Source organism: Ceratotherium simum, chromosome 6, assembly GCF_057802395.1.
Source record: "Ceratotherium simum simum isolate JZ-2026a chromosome 6, ASM5780239v1, whole genome shotgun sequence".
Classification (NCBI taxonomy): Eukaryota; Metazoa; Chordata; class Mammalia; order Perissodactyla; family Rhinocerotidae; genus Ceratotherium; species Ceratotherium simum.
The window spans coordinates 41507852-41532402 of NC_141905.1; the positions used below are offsets into that span (position 1 = coordinate 41507852).

Consider the following 24551-nt stretch of genomic DNA (forward strand, 5'->3'; position numbering starts at 1 on the left):
TGTGAAAAGCCACATGGACTGCCTCAGAGTTTACTTTCCACAACCCTTTAAACTTGCAGCACACTACAATACTGTACTTAAGTACAAATAAGCCTTATTTGTTAAAAGGTGGATTGCTGAAGCACAGAAAAAGTTAATGATTTTTTTTTGTATTTGCCAGTAATTACAAATAGCATTCAGGCTGCTGCATTTTGCCACACACACAGTGTGCACCAACTCCAAGGGGTGCCATTCACACAGACTTCAATGTGAGTGGTGCCCCCCTGGAGCTCTACAAAGCTTCATTACAGAAAGTTGCACATAAAAGAAATGGACAACATATCCTTTAAATCCAACTTAGGATATTATCACTGTTTTGGATAAACAAATAGCACTTTTGATATAGAAGCAAAAGTGATGGTGTTTGATATCTGAGTGGAACCATAAGCATTTCTTTTAACTTTATTCCATCAATGTGCTGAAAATGGAAAGAAAACAATGGCAAACTTGGAATTTAAAAATTAAAAGTGAAGACAGCAACATTCTAGTGGAGAAAAAAGGAAAAATTTCTTCAATAGATGACATTAGGTCAACTAGGTATCCATATGGAAAAAAAAATAAAACTTGACCTCTCCTACTTCAAACCACAAAAACCAATCCTAAATAGATCGTAGGTTTAAATACGAAAGGTAAAATAATAACACTCTTAAAAGAAAACACAAAACGTCTTCGCGACACTTGGGGGAGGCAGAGATTTTTTAAACAGGACACAAAGATCACTAACCATAAGAGAAAAAAATGGAAAATTTAGACTTGATTAAAATCAAGAACATCTGTTCATCAAAAGGTAGATTAAAAATGTGAAAAGGCAAGTCATCAAATAGGAGAAGATATTTGTAATACACATAACTGACAAAAGACTCACATCCAGAATATGTAAAAAATATTCCTATAGATCAATTTTTAAAAGGTAGACTTGAATAGGCACTAGACAAGAGAGGCTATCCAGGTGGCCAATACACATATGGGAAGGGCATCAGCTTCATTAGCCATCAAGGAAACGCAAATTAAAACCAAAAAGCTATGCCACTACACACCCAACAGAATGGTTAAAATGAAAAAAACCAGAAGAAACTACAAGTGTTGACAAATATGTGAAGCAACTGGAACTCTCATACTCTGCTGGTGGAAGAGGAAAGATTGACAGCAGCCACTAAGGGTGAAAATAGGAATACTCAATAACCCAGCAATCCTACTGCCAGCTATACACCTAACAGAAATATATAGAAATCATATAATGTAAAAGATAGCTGTCAAATAATGAGACCAGTTATAAATCTATATATGAAAATAAATTATAGTAAACACTGTGTGTGTACACATATATTTTGTATGTGTGTGTATATCTTTCAATTTCATTTCCAGTGACTTTTTAAATCAAAAATTGAAATACATAGTTGATCCATTTTCCTTCTTCTCCTTTGAGACAAAGTAAGCTTAAAACAAACCAACCTTGTACCTAAACAGAGATCAAGCAATAAATATCATAAAAATGATGAAAGTATGCCCCAGGCTAAGGTAGTGTCAATGAAGCAATTTTCTATTCTGATGTGATTAACACTCAAATAAAAAAACTAATTAGGGTATCTAAATTTCAAAATGAAAATATAAGATATAGTAATGAAAGGCAAATTACAAGATATTGTCCCTATATTATGACTGGACATAAAAACAGTAGGAGTCCACAAAAATGCATACTTAATGGATTTATACACCCTTACATGGCTAAGCACCTCTATTCTAGTTCAGATTTCCATAACCAACTAGACACAAAGAAAAGTACTGAGAGGTCTGAACTGAATTTTAAATTGGCACAGATGGCATGTTTATAACACCCCCACAATATGCTGAGTGTTCTCCATAAAACCAACCTAGACACAGTCCCTGCCTCTAGGGGACTTAAAATCTAAAAGTAGATGAGGCAGCCTAATTCAAAGAAAGTAAACAAACAAAAGGAAACAAAGAAGGGAATGTAAGAGAAGAGAGGCCTGCATTAATCTCTCAGCTCCCAGAAGGGTATCAGTCCAATCTGAACAGCAGAGAATGAAAGCTAACAAGTCAGAGCTGCCTTATTTACCATCAGATTTAATATGACACTATGCAGTAAATATTCTCTAAAAAGTTATGCTGACCAGACCGAAAGTGCTTTCTTGTTCTCTAGCTTCAACATTCAGAAGATCTAAATCTTCATAATAGATATACTATATACCCCACTGGGTGTGTGTAAAGGACATGAAACAGCTTGTACATAGGGATTGATTTACAGTTCAAAATCTAAATTACTGAATCCAAAACATATGAAAGCATTATTTCAAAAATCTTGGCTCAGGCAATTAATTAATGTGACACAGCCATCTTTATCTCAAAATTCCTAAAACAAGACAGCGATTCTTACTGGACTGCATTTTTGATGTTGTCTCTAAAGGGATATATGAGCTATATTTGGTTTGTCTGTAAATAAACATTTCATGGGCTTACAGTTCAGACTCTGATCTCCTTATCCAGTTGACTAGAGCTATTTCAATAGAGAGATGTCAAACAATTGTCAGAAATGTCTCTGAATACAGAACTTCTTTAAGCCCTTGAATTAAAAACATCTTTACTTTAAACCATGTAGATTCTTCCTGGAAGACTTCAAAATGCTGATGACATCCAATTAATTAAGTTGTATGAACCAAACTCACTTCAACAAACTGGTCCTTGCTGCTTCGCTGTCTCTTTGGATCAGGTTTCTCTGGCAAAGGCTAAGAAAAATAATAATAATGCAGCCAAATTCCCCACAAAGGAAGAAGATGAAGAAAGCAAGGACGCTATTGACTTTGCCGCATTAAAGTAATACTTATTGAATCTGAATGATAAAGAGCACAATTCAGAATAAGCATCTGAGGTCAGGATAAGGGACATTATCCACCCAATGCCTCAGATCTGCAACCACTTTCCCCCAGTGCTCTCTACGGCAGCCATAATGACTTTCAACTTCTCAAAATGCTATCCTGCCTCTAGTTTAAACCATGGCTTCCTTTTAAAAAGAAGACTCGCGATGAGCTCCCTTTTTAATATATTTCCATCACAGGAATCACAGAAATAAAAATACATCTTATACAAATCCAAAGTATTCCCAGTAAAAACTGTATTTAAGCCCACTTTATGAAGTATTATGGTAAAAATGCACTTATGCCAGTAATCCAAAATCTAAACCTTGGAATCACCATCTGATTCCTTCTTCCCTTCATATCCCACCCCACCCCCCCAGCCCCTCACACTAATCAGTACCACGTTCAGATTCTCCTTCAGTCCAGATCCCTCCCACTGAAAGCATCCCAGGAGTAGCCCCATCATATAGAAAAACTGAGGTCCAAAGTGCAGAAGAGTCTGAGAAAAGCTAGAGGAGAGACATTTCAGGATAAGAAACCAAAGGTTTGAACTAGGAAGACACTATCAAAGTACTGGAACAGACTGGGTAGCAGGAGGAGGAGACTGAAGAGACTGCCTAGACCACTAAGCCTTTGAGACTTGACTTGAAGGGCCATGTAGGGGTAGGGATGGGTGGGTCAGAACAACCCAAAAAGGCCAGGTGGTACAAACACAAATTTTTCTCTTATTCCTCTTTCCAAATGTCCTCTGCAACTAACTTAGCTCAGACCCTCCCAAGATCTTACTTGAACAAGTGCAATGATGTCTTAACTGATCTGTTGTCCTATCTCTCTACCGACACGCTGTGGTCAAAATCATCTTCTTAAAGTACCATATCAAACCTTTTCAATGTTTTTCATTAGCCTTAATATAAGATTTATAAATTCTTAAAATGGCTTACCAGACCTTCCAGGACCTAACTCCTCATATCTGCAACCACTTTCCCCCAATGCTGTCTGCACCATTCATAATGACTTTCAATTCCCCAAAATGCTATCTTGCCTCTAGTTTCAAACATCATTTTCTTTTAGACAGAAGACTCCCATCACCTCCTCCTACCACACACACATGCTCTCACTCATTCACTTTACCTATTTTACTTTCATATTCGTGCCTCATCTTAAACATCATTTCCTTAAGGAGGTTTTCCTTGAACCCTTCAAAAGGTCCCTGCTGTATTCCCAGAGTACTCTATCCTTTCCTTTTCATGACATTCATCAAATTTATAATTACAAATGGTAAACAATCTTGTGTTCTATGAGGGCAAGAATGCAGACCTAGCACTAGGATTAAGAATGTTACTTCCTTACTTGAAAACCTTCAATGGCTTCCCCAAACTTCTGCATTAAGTATACACTTCTCAGCATGGGTCTTCAAGGCCCTCCACAGTATGAACTTTTATGGTCTACTATCCCCTGAACAATTCTCGAATGCAAGATTATCTGTTCCTTACCAAATAAGCCAGGTACTTTCTAGTGCCTTCATTTCTGTAGCTTCCTCTATGAATCTGGCTGGCTTCCTTGTCTTTAAAAACGCTACTCACTCTTCCAAACCTATATCAAATCCCATCTTCTCCATAGAATTTTTTCTGACTTTCCCCAAATAAATTTGGCCTCTCCCACCTTTGACTTCCTTCCTGCTCAAATATGTTGTATTTTCCTTATAGCACTTTGCTAAGTCTATCTAGTCGTTACAGTACTTTTCTTACCCTCACTAGTTTTAAATTTCTTAGATAAGGCTGGTCATACCTTACTTTTCTGTGTATCTCCTTATTGCATTTCGTATATGCCTTATTTATAGAAGATGCCCCATAAAAGCATTAACTTGACTCTAAAAAAATCTACTACATGTAAGGCAGTTGTCTAAATATGTGTATAAAACCATCTTTAAAGTACAAAAGACACCTGTGAAACAGATGGAAGCTAAATGGAATTAGAAAAGCAAGTTATGTTAACCAGTACAAAAACAGAAATATATCTTACTTGCATCACAAATAACTGCTCTTTAATCAAAGAGTAATACATCTTTAGAGACTCATTAATCTTATATTATACATTAAAATGCCAACATATATGTCAATTCTGACATCTCAAAGTAAATAGAATTTTAACTCAAGTTTCATATAGCAGCAGAGCACAGTGCCACTGCTCAATATTTATTTTTGTGACCATTTCTGCTGTTTGCTGAATAAAAACAAACAACTACTAATATTATTTAGGTGTGCCTAAAATTATAAATCAGAAAGGACCACAGAAATTATCTAGTTCGACCCATTAAATCTCTAGATAAAAAAAAAAATAAAGACTATGAGTTTCTTGGCCAAGGTTGCAAAGCCAAAGCTAGGACAAAGACTCAGACCAACTGACTTTCACTCCAGCACTCTTCCCAACCCCAAACAATACTCACCTCAAGGCTGTAGTAACTAGAGCACATTATTCTCAATCAACATTGGAGCCAACAATGCTCCAGCACTGAATTAAGGCCATTTGCACATTTTCAGCCATGCTCAAGAGAAACAAAAGTGTGATGAGTGAAGGAATGAAACGAAATTCTTTTTATCTTTTCCCAGGAGCCTTATATCTTATAAAAGGTTAAGAATGAACATTACTTCATAAGCTTTGAGGGGAGTGAGTTCAAAGACATTCTGAGAGGCAAGAAAAACATGATAGAAAATTACATACAACTTTTCAAAACACATAATAGAATTCTGACACATAATGGAACATGCAACATAGAGCATTCTGAATGCTACGTTATCAAAAGTTACTATTTACTTCAGAGTAACCAAGAAAGATGGTGCTGGGGGGTGGGGGTGGGGGGTGGGGCGGGGAGAAAAAAAAGAAAGAAAAAAGCTAGCAGCCTATTTCTTTTTTTTTTTTTTTGTGAGGAAGATCAGCCCTGAGCTAACATCCATGCTAATCCTCCTCTTTTTGCTGAGGAAGACTGGCTCTGAGCTAACATCTATTGCCAATCCGCCTCCTTTCCCCCCCCCCCCCCCAAAGCCCCAGTAGATAGTTGTATGTCATAGCTGCACATCCTTCTAGTTGCTGTATGTGGGACGCGGACTCAGCATGGCCGGAGAAGCAGTGCGTCGGGGCACGCCCGGGATCCAAACCCAGGCTGCCAGCAGCGGAGCGCACGCACTTAACTGCTGAGCCATGGGGACGGCCCTTAGCAGCCTATTTCTTAAAACCTACTTAAAACGCAAACATATCTGCCAATATTTACCAAATATTTGTTATTAAGTATCACTTCTTACAGTTCTATCCCAAATCAGTGGCATACAGTAGGCACTTAATAAGAATCTGCATAATAAAGTAAGTAATCTCTCTTGGTATCACCCAGTACTATCCTTGAATACTGTGGTTATACATCAGTGACTATAAAATGCTGCTACTTGTAGTAGAAAACAATGAGCATTGACAGTTTGTATCAAATACAAATGTTTCCAAGGCTAGAACATTTTACATTATATATGTGTGTAGCTATGTTCATTTGTTCTCTCTATACATACACATATATACGTATACATATAAATGGCATGTATTTTGACTATAGTGATTTTACCTAAGGATCTTACACTATGGATCAGTGATTTTAAACTTTCCATACAGCAATGCATAATAAGAAAAACATTATACCTATCACAACCTAGTACACACACGCACAGGGACACACACACATAGCCTAAAGAAAAGTTTTGTGAAACAACACCCTTACTACACCCAAAGCACCAATATTTTCTATTCCATTTTTTAAAATGCTATTTGTGATCCACTAAACTAATTTTGTCACCTCTGTTCTGGAAGCTCATAAAAGTGCAAAGAGACACTGGGAAGGTGTAATGCCAAACTTAGTTTGGCATTCATTCCACAGAAATAACCTAGGCTCAATAGACACCAACCAGAAACTGGCAAAAGGAATTCTAGAAACTATTAAACATTGTTCATTCAAAAGCTATGCTGAGAATCTGAAGGGTATTATTATTGTGTAAGTAAAAAATACAAACCATATTATGTGCCATAAAACAGTCCCCCAATTTTTTTTTTTTTTTGGTGAGGAAGATTCGCCCTGGGCTAACATCCACGCCCATCTTCCTCCACCTTATATGTGGGACACCTGCCACAACATGGCTTGATAAGCGGTGTGTAGGTCTGCACCCAGGATCCGGACCTACAAACTCCAGCCGCTGAAGCAGACTTAACCACTACACCACCAGGCCAGCCCCTCAAAAATTTAAAAAGAGTCAAAATAATAACACATGTTGTCTGATCACAATGGAATTAAATTAGAAATCCATAACAGAAAGCTATCTGTTAAATCTCAAGTATTTGGAAACTAAATAATGTACTTCTAAATAACTCAAGGATCAAAGATAACTCAAGAAGAAATCAAAAGGGAAATTAGAAAATATGTTCAACTAAATGAAAATGAAAACACAACACATCCAAATTTGGGGGAAGCAAAAACACAGGCCAGAGTTTTACTGGTTTAGAGAAGAACAATGAGCCCAGACCATTGGGTCTGCTTGATTCCCTTTAGAGCAATCCAAACTCTGCTCACATAAGTAGGGTGGCCGCCTGCAGTGAGAAACATCAAATTATTTTTACTACTAAGGAAGTTTAAGGTGAAAGAACCAACCCCCCACCTAACCTAGGAAATTTCGAGAGGCTTTCCTAAATCTGAAAGCAGACCAGGAATCTAGTAAGTGGTGTCACTGAAGGAGGAGAGCCACACAGAGGAAAATATGGATAGAGAGCAGTGGGGGAAACATCCAGCAAGAGGCAAGGCAGGAAGCTGCAGAGCATGGTGGTGATCAGATGGGCAGCACTAGACTGCACGCATCAGGACAGTAGCTTCCTCCCCATACTAAGGACATCTTCTGGAATATAGCAGCCTCTTACTACTGTCTAATGTGTGTAATTGAACCTTCACAGATTCATCCCAGAAAATTAAATGCAGAAAAACCTCAGCTTCTTAGAGGTCATCTAGACCAAGCCAGGCCAGAAATAAAATGTTTTGCCTTTAGACAGATGTTCTGAGGTAGCCTGAGGTTCCAATCCCCAAACCCTGCAAATCTGGGTTATTATATTCTAGTATCTTTTATTCTAGCATTTCACAGGGGTAAGAGGAGAGAGGACAAGCATCTCAATACCTGTTTTTAATTAAATGTAATATTAGTTCATCCACTGTTTAAAAAAGGTGGGGGAGGGGAGCTAATACATTGTAGACAATTGTAACTCAGTTTGATGAAAAGTATTAGGCTTATCATTTTGATTAGCAGCACTCATTAAATATGTTTTCTACCTGTATTTCAGGAAACTAAAGCAAGTAAGGATGTTACCCTGCTTTACTGGAGGCAATTCCACATCCTGCTGGGTTTGGTTTATATATGTGCCTGGCTTCCTAAAATAGACATAAACAGCCTTATTTAGATCTATGCCATTTATTTCCACAGAGAAGGAACCTCAGAACTTTTTAACTATAACAGATTATCTAATCTTTTTATACTTTTGTTGTTATGAAGAAAGAAAAATACATGATACTGGGGGCAAAAAGAAGACTGAGCTTAATTACAAAGATTTAAAGCAGAAAAATTCACATGGTGGCTTTTTAGAAAAAGAACACTTTCTTCCTTTCATTTCAAAGCAAACCATTTACCTACCAAGAAGCATAAATACTATGTATTTACCTACCAAGAAGCATAAATACTATGTTCCTCCTTTTTTTAAATTTTTTTAAAAGTTATATCCTTCTTTATTCAAAGAACCTGGAGTCTTAGATTTTTGTAATCTGAAAGTCTTTCTAATATATCTGTCCAATCCAAACAGTTGACTACTATTCAAAATCACTATAGGAACTAAACAGCTATAACGATTCATAAACAGGTTTCACAAATGAAAACTCCATAATGAAATGATACTTTTGACAGAATGTTAATGAAATACAATCAATTTTTCTAAATCCTTTTGGAGGAAAAGAATTTTAAGTGATGTAACAAAGATGAACAAAGTTATATTATTCATTTACCATGTTAAATGATCCAATGTACATTACTTGAGAGCAGAGATTTACAATGCATAATCAACACACTGAGTGATGCGTCAGTAAAAATGATTAAATATGCCAAGGTCTTAATTATAACACCACTTTATATTTGTACAGAACATTCCAGTTTGCAAAGCACTTACATCCATAAACTCACTTGATTCTATATGTCCTTCAATTTAAGTACAATAGATATAAGAGGTGAGTCCATCTGGATAAGAGAAGCTATGTACTGAAATGGTTAAGAGCATGGAATCTGGAGACAACTGTCTGGTTTGGGATCCTAGCACTGCCACTTACTAGATATGTGATTCTGAGCACATTACTCAACATCTCTGTGCCTCAGTTTCATCATCTGTAAAATGGGGATAATAATCATTTCTATCTCTTGGGTCCACTAAGGATTAAATCAATTAACATACGTCAAGCACTTAGAACAGTGCCTAGTAGAGAGTAACCATTATATATTGTACACGCTGGTTGTACATATCAGCAGCATCATTGTATGGACAGGGAAACAAGCTGGTAAGTCACAGAGGCAAGAATAGAAACCAGATCTTCTCCCAGTTGATGCTCCATCCACAGAGAGCTGGGTTGTTTTTAAGTATCCCAAGGTTTTTCTAGACTGACATAAACAGTTTAATTGTACAAATCAAAAAATCCAGCAGCTCAAAACATTTAAAAAGTTATATTTTAATTTATGTTTATATATACATTTTAAGTTAAATTATTTAAAAAAATATATTCCGTTTTGTGAACAGAGCTGTACACTAAGGAATACTTATCTGTGTTGCTATATTTGCAAAACACAACTCTTCTGTTTCACTTTTCAAAAGATAGACCAAAAAGGCAACAAGCCTATCATATCACATCATGTTAGTATGACCATTACTTCAATTTATCAAATAAAAAAATCTAGAAGGAAATATACTAAGATGATGATAATACTGTATTAGGATTTTCTTTTGTTCCCTTCTGATTTTCAAAACATTCAGTATTGTGATAAAGCATTCATAATTTTAAAACTGATTTCCCAAACAGGTTTATCGAGGACCAAAAATAGTATTGATAGAAAAAACACTCAGAAATTAATTCTAGCAGATAATAAATGCCTAGCTAAAAAACTGCCCTCTTTTTTCAGACGTGTTTTAGGTATATTTCCTCAGACTTTGTTCAAACTTTTTACCTTTCTTTAGTGATTTAGCTAACTGTGATAACATCTTCCACTGTATCTAAAAATAGGGCATGGGTGTGTAAATTTATGAGCTGAAATGCAAAACTGGCACTGGATGTCTAAATTAGAGTATTAAATCATTTAGCATACTCCAGTATAAAAATATATTTTAAGCGTTGATATCCACATACTTTGTATACACATTATACATAATTTTAACTCAATCATCTTTAATCTTTTCATATGAAGTGAAGAAATGTGAAGTCATGAACTTTTTTTAACATTCTCAACTATGCCAAATCATTTCTTAAGAGATTAACTTGGACAAAGCATTCCTCCACTCCAGGCCTCAGATTCCTTCTTTGAATAATAAGGAGAGTAAACTAGAACATCAGTGGTCTCAACTTTCTTTCCACTTCAGCCCATCTGAGAGATCCAACATCTCTCCCTTTACAGCTATGGGGACAGTTTGAAAATGTCCCACAGGGGATTCTGATACACTACCCTGCCCCTGCCCTCTACTCCACTACTGCAGAGTTCTTTGAGGTGCCACACAGCTCTCAAGTCTGGCACTTTAGGTACAGGAAAATCACAACCCAATGACCTGGAAGGTATCTGACAGTGTTAACACACTTAAAAAGGCAAGCCAAAAGTTAATATGCATTTTCTTTTGTTAGAACATGCAAGCCTCAAATAAGAATTTGTATACTGATGATATCAAAGAGGGCTTAGAAACTATTCATATGGCAAACAGCACACCCCACCTGGAACTGGATTCTAATCAAGGAGGTGGGTAAAGGAGGAGGAAAAGTGGGGAATCAAACAAAATAATACCCTCTTTAAAGTTTGAGGGAATGGTTTGAACATGTGATTAATGGAAAGAAGATTTCTGCAATTTTTCTGATAACAGAAAAGACAAAGACTGACACACAGAGACGTTATGTTATGTGATCCCCAGTTTCTTCTCACAAGTATCAATTTGTTACAGGTCTGACATCGATTCTATGTAAATGATTTTTTTAATCAGACAACTCTGTTATAAATTAATAATAACTAATAGCTACTAAAAATATGGTTTAAGCATATGCCATATTATGAATATAAATATAAATATAAATATAAGCCAAATACATTGACTCAGCATGGTGATTGACAATTGCTCAGTATGGTATATACAAATAGTGTCCATTTTCTTTGAATGTCTACTTACTGTGGACAAAGTCTACACTATTTAAAAGTTATTTTATGGGCAAAGTCTTGTGAAAAATTGTCACAACTGGAAAGAAAGAAATGGAATTTTAAAACTTCCTTGGAAAATCTGTGTTGTTTAATTCAAGTGTGAGCCAGTATTACATCATCATTAATAAGTATACAAGGCACGGCAAAGATGCTGACTAGGGCTTCAAAACTAGGATTACCTATATGAAAAAAATGTGTCGCACTATTTTCAAATCAGAAAACACCTTAATCATAAATGCTGATTATTAGCTATATGTTTTATAGTGAGTGGACCCTTAACTGGCAAAAAAGAAAAAAATTAACAGTGATCCACAGATTTAGTATTGGAACCAAAAAAACCAAAAAAGAAAGAAACAAACTGGCTGGGTCTGAAAGCTGCTGTCCTCTGTACCAGAAGATGCCACCAGTGGTGACTGAGAATACAATGTACACATCTCTATAACTGCTCTATTGATTCATGCCTGAAAATGTTGATAAAAATTTGCGGTAGGCATAGATTTCTTCTGAAATCATTTGCCAAAACATGCTGTGCGTTGCTGGCATAACTTTCTGAACACATTCCCCATTTAAAAAACAAATTCTCAATGTTCTCCACATAAACTAAAACTGTAGAACCTAAAACTTGTGTCAGTGAATAGACCAATAACCCCAACAAGAAATAAAAGTGAACAGAACGAAAATGCCCCAACCCCAATTTTGTAAGATGTTCACATTTGAAACAGTAGCAATAAATACTATGCAAGAGAAGACAACTCCTTACACGTACTTGGGATGGACAAATATTTGTTGAATGAATACGGTATACATTTCTTCCTCATTCTATACCCATGTGTTAAAGCATCAAACAATTTAATTCGTGGCAGTTTCTGTTGTGTCTCGAACTTCACATATAAGTTTATTATGAGGGGAAAAAAACCTGTTTGGCTTGACTCACCATGAATCACAGCCAGGAGGTCATCTTGTTGTGTATCAGCAACTATGTTTTCACTACAGCTATGTGACCTGAAGTGGCAGCAGCAGAGGCACCAAAATAGAAGGGGCAGGAGGCTTCTCGGCCCCAAATGAGCTTTTCCAGCCCATTCGGGCATCTGAGCAAGAGCCAACCGCAGAGGAGAGAAAGAACAAACCCAACAGCTCCGAGGAGAAAGGCTGCAGGCCCACTACACCTTCCTTGCCCTCCCCGGGAGCCCGGAGAAGCAAGAACATAAAAGAAGATGGGCTTAAGAAACACAGAAGAGAAATCACAGCATGACGGGGGCCAAAACTAGCCCGGTGTAGGGCAAAATCCAGCCGTGACCGTGAAGCACAGATTTCGGGAAGCTCTGGAGACGGAGGAGGATCTCCACCCGACGGCTCCGGGCGCAGCTCGGGCGCGAGCGCGCAGCGGGCCCCCTGCCTCCCAGCACCTCCAGCCACCGGGGACCTGCCCCCGCTCCCGCCTCACCTGTCCGGCGCCCGCTGGCCCGGCCGGCGTCTCCGGCGCCCGGTCCCCGCCCCGGCCCACCCTCCCATCCCATGTCCTCCTGGCGCGTCTCTCGGGACCTCCGCCCGGGTCAGCGTGGGCAGGGGGCCGAAGCCCGCTCCGCCGCCCCGGGCCTGGCCCCGGCACTCACTTTCTGAATCCGCTTCAGCGCCATGGGTCAGGGAGGGCGGCAGGGACACCGGCCGGCGGGGGCGGCTGCGGGGCTCGGGGGCGTGCGGTCGTCGCGGGCTCGGCTCGCTGGCGGCTCGGCTGGCTCAGCCCGGTGGGTCCCCGGCTCGCCGTCCGCAGGCTCGCTCCGGGCGCCGGTGCCTGTTCCGTGTGCGCCCGAGCGCGAGTGTGCGCGACTGTGCGGGCGGGGACGCCGGCGAGGCTCTTTTGTTTCCGCTTTTGCTTCTGGGAAGGAGCCTGCGCCCTCCCCGCCCCGCCCCGCCCCGCCGGGCACGCTGGGAAGTGTAGTTCCAGCCCTCTCCTCGGCCGCTGCCGGCGGGTTCCTGGCTGCTGACCTCCACCCCGCAGCCTGGGCTTGGAGCTGCCGGGGTCTTGAGCTGGCCTCCGCAATTTGATTTTTAATGAAGTTACTGAACTGGCGTTCCCAGTCTGTAAAATGGGGATAACAAATTAGCTCGTGAAGCACTTAGGAATTTCTAGTTATGTGCTACAGCTGCTCTTGTTATTTTTACCCTTACAGATTTCACTCTTCTCAAATAGACGAATTGGCTCAATTTCTCACACATGCACAGACTCAGACCAATTATGACTCCCTACTTACCTCCTTACTTCCTATTTCAAAAGGCGTCTCCTCTATCCAGCGCTAATCCCGCATGTCTGCTCCTCCTTCCAACTCCGACTTCTGAGCTTCACCCTCACTATTGGCTCCCTCCCTTCCGCTGACAGTACCTGCTCAATTTAGTCCATCCACAACCCCCATTCCCTCAATTCTCATGAACTGTGTGCTCATTAAAACTTGGCTTCTGCTTTCAGCATAAGCAGAATCGGTTTTCGCCAAGGTCGAGCTTGAGCTTCTGATTACCGAATCCGATTCACTCCTTATCCCCGTGATGTTTTTGACCCATTTGATTACTGGCCACCCTTTTGCCTTTCAAAACGCTCACTGCCTTTGGCTTCCATAGCGCCATGGTAGTTGGGTCTTCTCTGACTTACCCTTTTCTGTCATTAGCTCCTCTTCTCAAGAGTTGGAGTGCTCCGGAAGTCCAAGCCTTGATCTCTCACCATGAATATCTTCCTAGACGATGGACTTCGTGCCCTCCCGGAGCCTGGGAGGCCGCCCAGCGTGGCTGGAGGAGCGTGGGCTTTGTAGACTGACCACTCTCCGGAGGTGGAATCCCAGCCTCACTTACACCCACCGTGTGACCGTGGTAAGCCACTTAAACTCTCTAAGCCTCAGGTGCCTTACCTGTCCATAGAGATAATAATCTCTAGATGTATTATTGTAAGAATAAACTGGTATTAATATATATAATGTGCCAAACACAGTATCAAATATGTTGAAAGTGCTCTATAAAAATTATTCCCTTATTTGTTTTTATCTATATGATGATGACTTTAAAAATCTCTCTTTCCAGCCCAAACTTTCACCCCAGTTTTAGCCTCATATTTCCAAAAGCCTGCTAGACATGTCCACCTTCCTTCCCTATGGCCAGGAATGAGAGTCTGTTACTATAATGTGAAGGTGAAGGAAAGCTTTCCAAGAAGCCCACAACCATAGCTACCATAGCATTCTCAAGGCTTACAAAGAGCAAGGGACAAAATTTACTCATATAACTTAAAAGAAAATGTCCAGGGGAATAGTGAAAGAATAATAGAAATAATTAATGGGATCTGAAACTTAATTTGGAAGCCTCCCCACCCCTCTCCCCCTCAAAAAACCTAAGACTGGCCTGGAGCCGGGCTACGCTCTCCCTTTCCTTTTCCCGAGCTCTCGCCTCTCTCCGCACATTGGCCCACCCTCCTCTTTCCAGCTCCCCCTTAGCTTCTCTTATCCGTGGCTTGAGCTCGCACTGCCCTTGCCCTACTTTTTGACACTTGCAGCAACTGTTCCTGCTGCTGGAAGGCCTAGCCTTTTGGCACTTCCTATTTCATCTCCCTAAAAGGAAGAATGTCATTGATGCAACTCATCTTTTTACTCCAGGCTATAAATTCAGCTAGTAAACAAAGTATGGATTGACTACCCTTGGGTTAGGTGGCCACCCCATGGTCCAATCAGCTGTGGCAAGTTTGAAGGACTTTTGGGCAAAGAGGCTTCTGAAACAGACCAGCAAGGTGGTAGCATGCTGCAGAGAGGTGTATTTGGGCTAGCTTGATGCACCATTTTTGGGCTCCAGAAAGTGGAACCCTACTCCCACATCGCTCTTCCTTTTTATAGGGCAAGCATTAGAGTGTCCTTGTAAGTAGGGGAGAAACAGTCTAGGCTCGGGCACCAGCTGCTTTGGGGAGTCGCATTCCCAAGCTGATAGCATTTTTTTTTTTAATTTTTTCCCCCAAAGCCCCAGTAGATAGTTGTATGTCCTAGTTGCACAGCCTTCTGGTTGCTGTATGTGGGACGGGGCCTCAGCATGGCCGGAGTAGTGGTGTGTCGGTGCGCGCCCGGGATCCCAACCCGGGCCGTCAGCAGCGGAGCGCGCACACTTAACCGCTAAGCCACGGGGCCGGCCCCCAAGCTGATAGCATTTGGATATCACGTTGGAAGCGAGGCCATGTTCAGCTGCTGCCACTATGGGGAAGCAGTAGTTGCAGGTAGCTCATTTCCAGGAAGCCCGGAAAAAATCTCCAGGGTCATTCAGGACTGATTATCACTCGAGAGATAACAAAAATACACACTCAAGCAGAGGCTATGATCAAGACAATTTCATTCAAAAAGCATTGAGAGCCCAGGACACTGGCATCAATTTCTCCCTATTCCAGGGTATCCTACATACTACTAAAAGACACACTAATCAATCACTCCATTGCTTAAAAATCTCTATGGGTTTATGTCCTGGAAGCCCAATGCCTCAGCTTACTGCAAAACACTCATCACAATTTGTCCCTAAAATCCTCCTTTCCATCTTTAGCTCACATACTATAAAGACACTAGCTCATATGCCTTTGCACAATGCATTCTCTCCACATAGAATGGCCTCCCACCATTCACCTGATAAACTCCTATGCATCCCTCAAGACCTAACTCAAATGATACACGATTTATGAGATCCTCCTCTACCTATTCACTGAGGTGGATTTATAATATTTATATTATTCTTTTAATTCCAGAAGCAAGATGTTCATACTTTAGGGATATCACTTATCTTATTCATGACTGGTTATCTCATTAGAACATGAATTCTAAGAACATATGGAAAATGTCTTTTTTTTTTTTTAGTGAGTTAAAATTTACATAGTGAGATGCACACATCCAGGTGTACAATTCAATGAGTTTTAACAAATGAATACACCTGTGTAACAACACCACAATTAAGATATAGAACACTGGGCCGGCCCCACGGCTTAGCGGTTAAGTGCGCGCGCTCTGCTACTGGCAGCCGGGTTGGATCCCAGGTGCGCACCGACGCACCGCTTCTCTGGCCATGCTGAGGCCGCATCCCACATACAGCAACTAGAAGGATGTGCAACTATGACATACAACTATCTACTGGGGCTTTGGGGGAAAAAAAAAAGAGGAGGATTGGCAATAGATGTTAGCTCAGAGCCGGTCTTCCTCAGCAAATAGAGAAGGATTAGCATGGATGTCAGCTCAGGGCTGATCTTCCTCACAAAAAAAAAAGATATAGAACACTTCTATCAACGCAGAAAATTCTCTTCCAGTCACTCTCTACCCAAATAGGGAACCACTTTTCTGATTTCCATCGCCATAGATTAGTTTTGTCTGTTGTTGAATGTCATGTAAATAGAAAAATAAAATACATACTTTTTTGTGTTTGACCTTTTTTAGCTTGATGTAATGTTTTTGAGATTCTTCCATTTTTTTATGTGTCATTAGTTCATTCTTTTAAATTACTGAGTAGTATTCCATGGTATGAATATACTATAATTTTTTTTCTCCTTTCTCAGGTTGGTGAACATTTGGGTTGTTTCCAGTTTGGGTTTATTATAAATAAAGCTGCTATGAATATTCTTGTACATCTCTTTTTGTAGACATATGTTGACATTTCTCTAGGATAAAACCTTGGAAATGGAATTACTGGGTCATAGGATACTGTATGTGTAATAGCATAAGAAACCACCAAAGAGTTTTCCAAAGTGGTTATATAATTTTAAAGTCCCAACAGCACTGTATGACTGTTATTTGTTCTGCCTTCTTGTCAACATTTGATGTCCATCATTTAATTTTAGCCATTCTCTTGGGTTTTAAGTAATCTCATTGTGGTTTTAATTTGCATTTCTCTAATGACTGATGTTGGAACCTTTTCATCTGCCTATAGGCCATTCCTATACTTGCTTTTTCCTCTAATAACTCTATGAAATGGGTATAAGTTTCACTCTTACAGATAATGAAAATGAGATACATAGAAGTTAAGAGATTTGCCCAAGGCCTAATGGCTCATAAATGGTGGCGCTGATATTGGAATCCGGGCAGACTAGCTAGGCTATGGAGTTTTCTATAACTTTTCTATACCTCTTCCCTATACCTTTTAAGTGGGACGTAATTTACTCTTCTTTTTCTGACTTCTTAAGGTAGAATGTTACAATGGTTGTAAATCTTTCTTCCTTTCTACTTGAAAACTTCAAAGCTATTAATTTTTCTCTATGTACTGCATTTCACAAATTTTTTTTTTGAGGAAGATGGGCCCTGAGCTAACATCTATTGCCAATCTTCCTTCTTTTTTCCTTTTTTCTTCCCAAAGCCCCAGTAGATAGTTGTATGTCATAGCCGTACATCCTTCTAGTTGCTCTCATGTGGGATGCCACCTCAGCATGGCTTGATGAGCAGCGAGTAGGTCCGCACCCAGGATCTGAACCAGCGAACCCAGGAGCGCGTGAACTTAACTGCTATGCCACCAGGCCGGCCCCTGCATTTCACAAATTTTGATATGTTGCATTTTCATTTTCATTGGTTTTAAGTATTTTCTATTTTCACTTGTGCTCTCTGTTTGACCCCTCCATAGGTCATTTAGAAGTGTAATGTTTAATTTCCAAATATTTAGGGCTTTTCTAGATCTTATATTGTTACTAATTTCTAAGTTAATTATTTGTAGTCAGAGAACACACTCTGTGAGATTCAATCTTTTGAGGCTGATTGAGTTTTATTTCATGCCCCAGCATAAGGTCTGTCCTGGAGAACATTCCTTATGTACTTGAAAAAAATGTGATTTTGCAAGCTATTGGGTATAGATTTCAAAAACTATCAATTAGATCAAATTTTCTTTATCCTTGGTAATTTTTGTCCAGTTAGCCTATCAATTACCAGAGAAGAGTGGTTTAAAAACTTCCAACTGACTGTAGATTTGTCTATTTCTCCCCTTAGTTCTGTCAAATTCTGCTTCATATATTTTGAAGTTCTGGTATTAGATGCATATACATCTATGATTATTATGTTTACTTAATTAACTGACCATTTTATCATTTTGATAAAGTTCTTTATTTTGAGTTATACACTTTGTCTTAAAGTCTAATTGTATGATATTAATATAGTCACACCATCTTTGTGATGCTTACTGTTTACATGGTATATTTTTTTCTATGCATTTACTTTCAATCCATTTGTGTCTTTGTATTTAAAGTGAGTTTCTTTTAGATGCATGTAGTTGGGACCCCTTTTCAATCAGTCTGACAGTCTCTACTTTTTAATTGGAATGTTTAACCCATTTATATTTGATATCATTGGGTTTAGGTCTACCATTTTGCTATTTGTTTTCAACTTATCCCATTTTTTCTTTTGTTTCTCTGTTCCTCCCTTCCTGCTTTTTTATTAGTTGAATATTTGTTAGTGTTCTATTATAATTCCTTGAACAGTTTTTTTTTTTGCACTAAGTGCTTGACTTGGTTATTTCATTTAGTCCTCTAACAACTCTATGAACTGGGTCCAAATTTCACTCTCTTACAGATAAGGAAAATGAGATACATAGAAGTTAAGTGATTTGCCCAAGGCCTAATGGCTCATAAATGGTGGAGCTTATATCAGAGTCTGGGCAGATTAGCTAGGCTACAGAGTTTATGACTGGAAAAAAAGCTCATTCTTAAACAAAAGCTAAAAATATAGTATAAAATTTTTTTCCTGAACAATATTAGAATGAGTTGCCAACATAATACTCTATCACCATGAATAGATTAGTGTGTAATTTCAATGAAGAAGGATGTTTTTCTACATAACCACAATACAACTGTCAGGATCAGGGAATTAGTATTGATACATACTACCATTTAATCCTTAGACTCCAATCAAATTTTTCCAGTTGTCCCAAGAATGTCTTTTATAGCAAAAGAACCCAGATCAGAGTCATGAATTGCCTTAGTTGTCATGTCTTTTAGCCTGTTTCAAGCTGGAATTGTTCCTCAGTCTTTCCTTAACTTTACTGACCTTGACTCTTTTGAAAATTATAGGCCAGTTACTTGGCCTATAGGATGTTCCTCAATTTGATGTCTTGTCATGATTCAATCCAAGTTATGCATGTTGGGCAGGAATATTAGAGAAGCGATGCTGTAATACTTCTCAATGAATTTGAAATTCAATCTGACCCATTACTGGTGGTGTTCATTTTGATCACTTGATTAGGGTGGTTGTCTGGAGGCTTCTCCTAGGAAAGTTACACTTTTTTGTTTTGTAAATAATAAGTATTTTATGAGGAAGTACTTTGAAATTAGGTAAGCTATTCCTCATCAAGCCATCAATTTATTCATTTATTTATATCACTATGGACTCATGGCTTCCTACTTTATTCAATGGGTTATACTCTATTACTATCATTTATTTTGATGCTCAAATTGTCCCAGATTTGGCTGGTGGCAGCCCCTTCAAGATGACTTCTTTGTACTTTTGACATGTCTTCTCATTCTTTGACATTTTCCTTACTTTCTGACATAAAAACCAGCTCCAGGCTCATCTTCTACTTTTTGTCCCCCAGCTTTGGAGTCAACCATTTCCCTCAAGGAATTCTAGTTCCTTTAAATGGTAATATTATTTAGAAACCAAAATCTGGGCATTTGGTGTGTCATTGTTATTGGGTGTAGCTATTCCCAGACCCTCACAGTAGACAAAGTTAGAGAATATATGCATGTGTGTATATGCACATCTAATCATTTACATTTAAAGTTATTTCTATAACTATCTAGATGTATTGAAAACCAGGAATTTATACCAATATCTCCAATTCAATTCCGACACTATGAGGTTCGTTCTAGTTTTTCCTTTTCATATTTTAAACTCTCTTCTCTGGCAAAGAGACCATGTCTCCCATTATATTCAAAATATTTGCTTATTTAGTCAATTCCTCTGATGTAATTAATCTCCTATCACCACTGCTCTCCATCCCCTGAACAAATTACCTGTTCACCCCACTTGAGTTCCAACACCCCGCACTGGGATGCCACATCCCTCCACCCCCATATGGATACCCTTTTCACCCCATTCTTGTTCCAACTCCCTGTTCTGGGCTGTCTCACTGCATGAAAGCCCTCTTTACCCACTCAGGCTGTGACAGCCTGCATCAGGTTACTGTCCCCGCAATGTGAACACTTTCCTTACCATGTTTAGGCTCTGGCATCCCATGTTGGGTTGCTCCCCCATGTGAATACCATCTTCTATTCACTTGGCTCTGATACCCAACACCAGGCAGCACTCCCACAAGGACACTTTCCTCACTCCACTTGTTCTCTGACAATCCCTTTGTCGACCTATTATCTCATGGTTTCTGAGCTGGGCTTTCCTTTTACGTGGATGTCCTCACCCATCGTGGGCTCTCTCACCTAGCACCGAGCCTCTTTCTTACACAGATATCTTTTTCGCCCAGCTCGGGTTCTCACAGCCCACGTTGGTCTGCCTTCCCGTGTGGACACCCTCCTCATTCATCTCTGGCTCCAATACCCCACACTGGGTCATCTCACTCTGACATGGATGCCCTTCCATCCTGCTTAGGCTCTGACAAGTGACCAGTGCTACACTCCTACACTGATGCCCTCTTCACCTGCTTTGGTTATGATACCTTGTGCTGGGCTGCCCTTCTGTGCAAACGCCCTCCTAACTCCACTTGAATTCCAATACCCCAGGCTGAGATGCCTTCCATAGAGATACTCTCCTCACCCCACTAAGGTTCCTATACCTTGCATCAGGCAGCCTTCCTTTGCAGACACCCTCTTAGTGGCTTAAAAAAACACCTATTTGTTATCTCCTGGTTTCTGAAGGGCAGAAATCCAGGCATGGCATAGATGAATCCTCCAATCAGGGTCTCACAAGGCTGTTAAATTACCAAAGGGTGATAGTCTTGGGGGATTCTGTGAGTTGAATAGTATTACCCAAAAATGCATGTCCACTCAGAACCTCAGAAGGTGACCTTATTTGGAAATAGGGTCTTTGCAGATATAATTTGTTAAGGATCTCAAGATGAAATCATCCTGGACTTAGGGTGGGCCCTAACTCCAATGACTTGTGTCTTTATAAAAGAAACGAGAGGGACACGGAGGAGATAGAGACAGAGAAGAAGTCCATGTGAAATCAAAGCCAAAGATTACAGTTATGCTGCCACAAGCCAGGGAAAGCCAAGTATTGTTGGCAACCACCAGAAGCTAGGAGAGAGTCATGGGAAGCTTTCTCCCTCAGAGCCTCCAGAAGGAACCCACCCTGCCAACACCTTGATTTTGGACTTCTGGCCTCCAGAACTGTAAGAAAATAAATTTCTGTCATCTTAATGCAACTAGTGTGTGATACTTGTTATGGGTAGCCCTAGGAAACGAATTCTAGGGCATGCTAGAATTTTGCTGACCACACCCTCCTTACCCCACTGCCATGTGGACATCCTCCTCACCCTAGGTGGGCTCTGATATCACACTCTGGGCCACTGTGTCTCTCCCAACTCTGGCATACACATCTACCTTGCTTGGCCCTACCTGTTGGCTTTAGGTCTGAATTATTCAGGAAGGGAAGGAAAAAGATGGGAAAGAGGAAAAGGAAGAAAATGAGGAAAACCCTTCCAATAGATTTTTAGCTAATCCTTTTCACATTTCTCTCTCTCTCTTTCTTTAGTATTGACTCTAGGGGATTAAAATATGCATCCCAAATTTATCAGAGCCTATTCAGAGTTAACATTGTATTACTTCATGTAAAATACAAGAATTTACAATGGCATACCTCCCTGTTCTTTGTGCTATTGTAATATATTTTACATCTACAAGTATTATAAACCCCACAATACATGTTATAATTTTGCATTAAACAGTCAGAAAAAAAAGATAGTCTTTTATATTTGTCCACATATTTACCATTTTGGTGCTCTTTATTCCTTCCTGCAGATCTGAATTTTCATCTAGTGTCCTTTTTCCTTTCTCTGGAGAACTGAAAGCAAGGTGTCAGCTGGGCTGCATTCCTATCTGGAGCTTGAGGTCCTCTTCTAAGCTCCTTCAGGTTGTATGCTGAATTCAGTTCCTTGCGGTTGTAGGACTGAGGTTCCCCTTTTCTTGCTGATTGTCAGCCAGCTATTATTCTCAGCTCCTAGAAATCTCTTTCAAGTTCTAGCCACGTGCTTTCTCACAACCTGGCAGGAGGTCTCCTTCTTCAAAGTCAGCAGGAGAATCTCTCTGTTTCCAGTCTGCTAAGACAGAGTCTTATATAACAAAGTAATCAAGAGCATGACTATTCCACTGTATTCACATGTCCCACCAATGCCCAAAGTGAGGGGATTAAACAGGACAGCAATAGAAAATTAATACGGAGACTAACTCCCACAATCTCCTAGACTTCCACCTCCTACCCACTCTCTTGTCAGTCTATGGAGTTCTACTATGGAGGCTTCATTTTGTTAGTTTGATATTTTGATCCCCATTAAACTATAAAATTTTAGCCAAACAATACTAATTAACCACCTACATAAGATTAGGATGTAGCATTAGGAGGGTAAATTTTTTTTTTTTAGGAGAGTAAAGAGGGTGAAATTTCTTTGCAGAGGACAGCATGATGGTTGTAGAGCTGGTAAAGAGGGGACATGGCCAAAAACAGGACATTAGATAAAACTACACTCTCACAAGCAATTAGCTGTAAATTTGTGACTTGAACTCGATCCATTAATACACCAAGAAATACTTTTCCGTTCTTAGCTCAGCCTCTGCCCCGCAGAAAAGAGCATCTAAAAGTCATAGCTTGATTTTAAATCTATTCAAAACCATAGAATTTAGGCTATCTAGTCTATTGATTTACTCAAACTAACCCAAGCTTTGCATTTGTCTCTTTGAAAAATTTTCCCAGGTGTGGAGACGATCTGAGCCTGTGCAAAGGAAGGAGTGTGGGGTTGACAGAGTCATGCAGGGCAAGGTGCTTGAAAACTAGAGAACTTTAAAGAAATTTCAAATTTCTGTACCCCAACCCCTGGGAATGTGAAACTTAAAAAAGTCTCTGACTCTTAAAAAGGTGAAGTGATTCTTTCCTTCTCTCCCTTCTCACTCTCTGTCTGTATGTGTGGGTAGGGGAGAAGGATGAGATTCTCAGGCAGCATCCCAGCGCAGGTCAGTATTCTGAAGAGCTAGTGTTTAGGAACCACATAAAGGGTGGAAAGAGGATGTCACCAACAAGCAAGAGACTTAGGTCCTGCTAAAAATACAGGTGTCACCTTAGGCCAGAATTCTCAAACTACAGTGTGAAATCCTGAATGCATACTAGAATCAACTAGGGAGCTTAAAAAATATAGCAACGTCCAGGTCTCAAACAGGGGTAATTAAATCAGACTGTCTGGTAGGCTCTGGCAAAGTCTTTTTGATAAAAGTTCTTAAGTCAGTGGTTCTCAAGTTTTAATGTACTCTCAAATTTCAGAATGTATCAGAGTTTCTGATTCAGTAGGTCTGGAGAGGGGCCCCAAAAGTTGTGTTTCTAACAAGTTCCCAGGTGATGCTGATGCTGCTGGTTCTGGGACCACACCTTGAAAACTGCTGCTCTGGATCTTTGCTATTCAAAATATGGTCCATGTACAAGAAACATCAGCATCACCTGAGAACTTGTTAGAAGTGAAGAATTCTGGGCCCCAACCCAGGCATGCTGCATCAGAATTTGCAGTTTAATAAGATCCCTAGGTAATTTAGATAAACATTAGAGTCTGAGAAGCACTGTGCTGGAAGCCACTGATATACAAGACGCCTCTGAAAACACAGAATCCTTTAAAGAGTCTAATTTAGTAAGTTTTGGGTACCACGCTGGAGTCTATAAATTTGAACAAGTTTCCCAGAATACTCCAATGCTCGAGGTGTCTGAGGACAACACTTTGAGAGACTCTCCACCTTAGGTACCTCCTTAAGTCTGTCTAAGGCCCAATTTCTTCATCTATAACTAAGTCAATAAATATTGTATTTGTTTAAAGTGAATGGAGCTGAAACTTTTGATGCCCTCCTAACTCAAAGGTCTATGATTTGTACCAAAAGAGGTGATTTTTATGTTCTTTATAAATATTAAGAAACCTAAAAAGAAAGCTTACAAGTTTATTGTTATCTTTCCCAGGGCAAATT

At 39.7% G+C, this 24551-nt stretch overlaps 1 protein-coding gene across 5 annotated transcripts in view; it reads right to left on the reverse strand.

The window, feature by feature from the left end:
* Nucleotides 1-13235, reverse strand: part of UBE2D1 (ubiquitin conjugating enzyme E2 D1) — a 30824-nt gene extending 17589 nt beyond the window's left edge. For 2 of the 5 annotated variants that reach the window (XM_004427114.3, XM_087432187.1), the window contains exon 1: nucleotides 13027-13233. Coding sequence is in view for 1 of the 5 variants with exons in the window: in XM_004427113.2 (XP_004427170.1) it covers nucleotides 13027-13050 (24 nt within the window). In the remaining 4 variants the exon portion in view is untranslated. Of the gene's footprint in view, nucleotides 1-12857; nucleotides 12893-13026 lie in introns of those variants that run through there. The other 3 variants (XM_004427113.2, XM_087432186.1, XM_087432185.1) reach the window with 3 other exon arrangements.
* Nucleotides 13236-24551: the final 11316 nt, after the last annotated feature.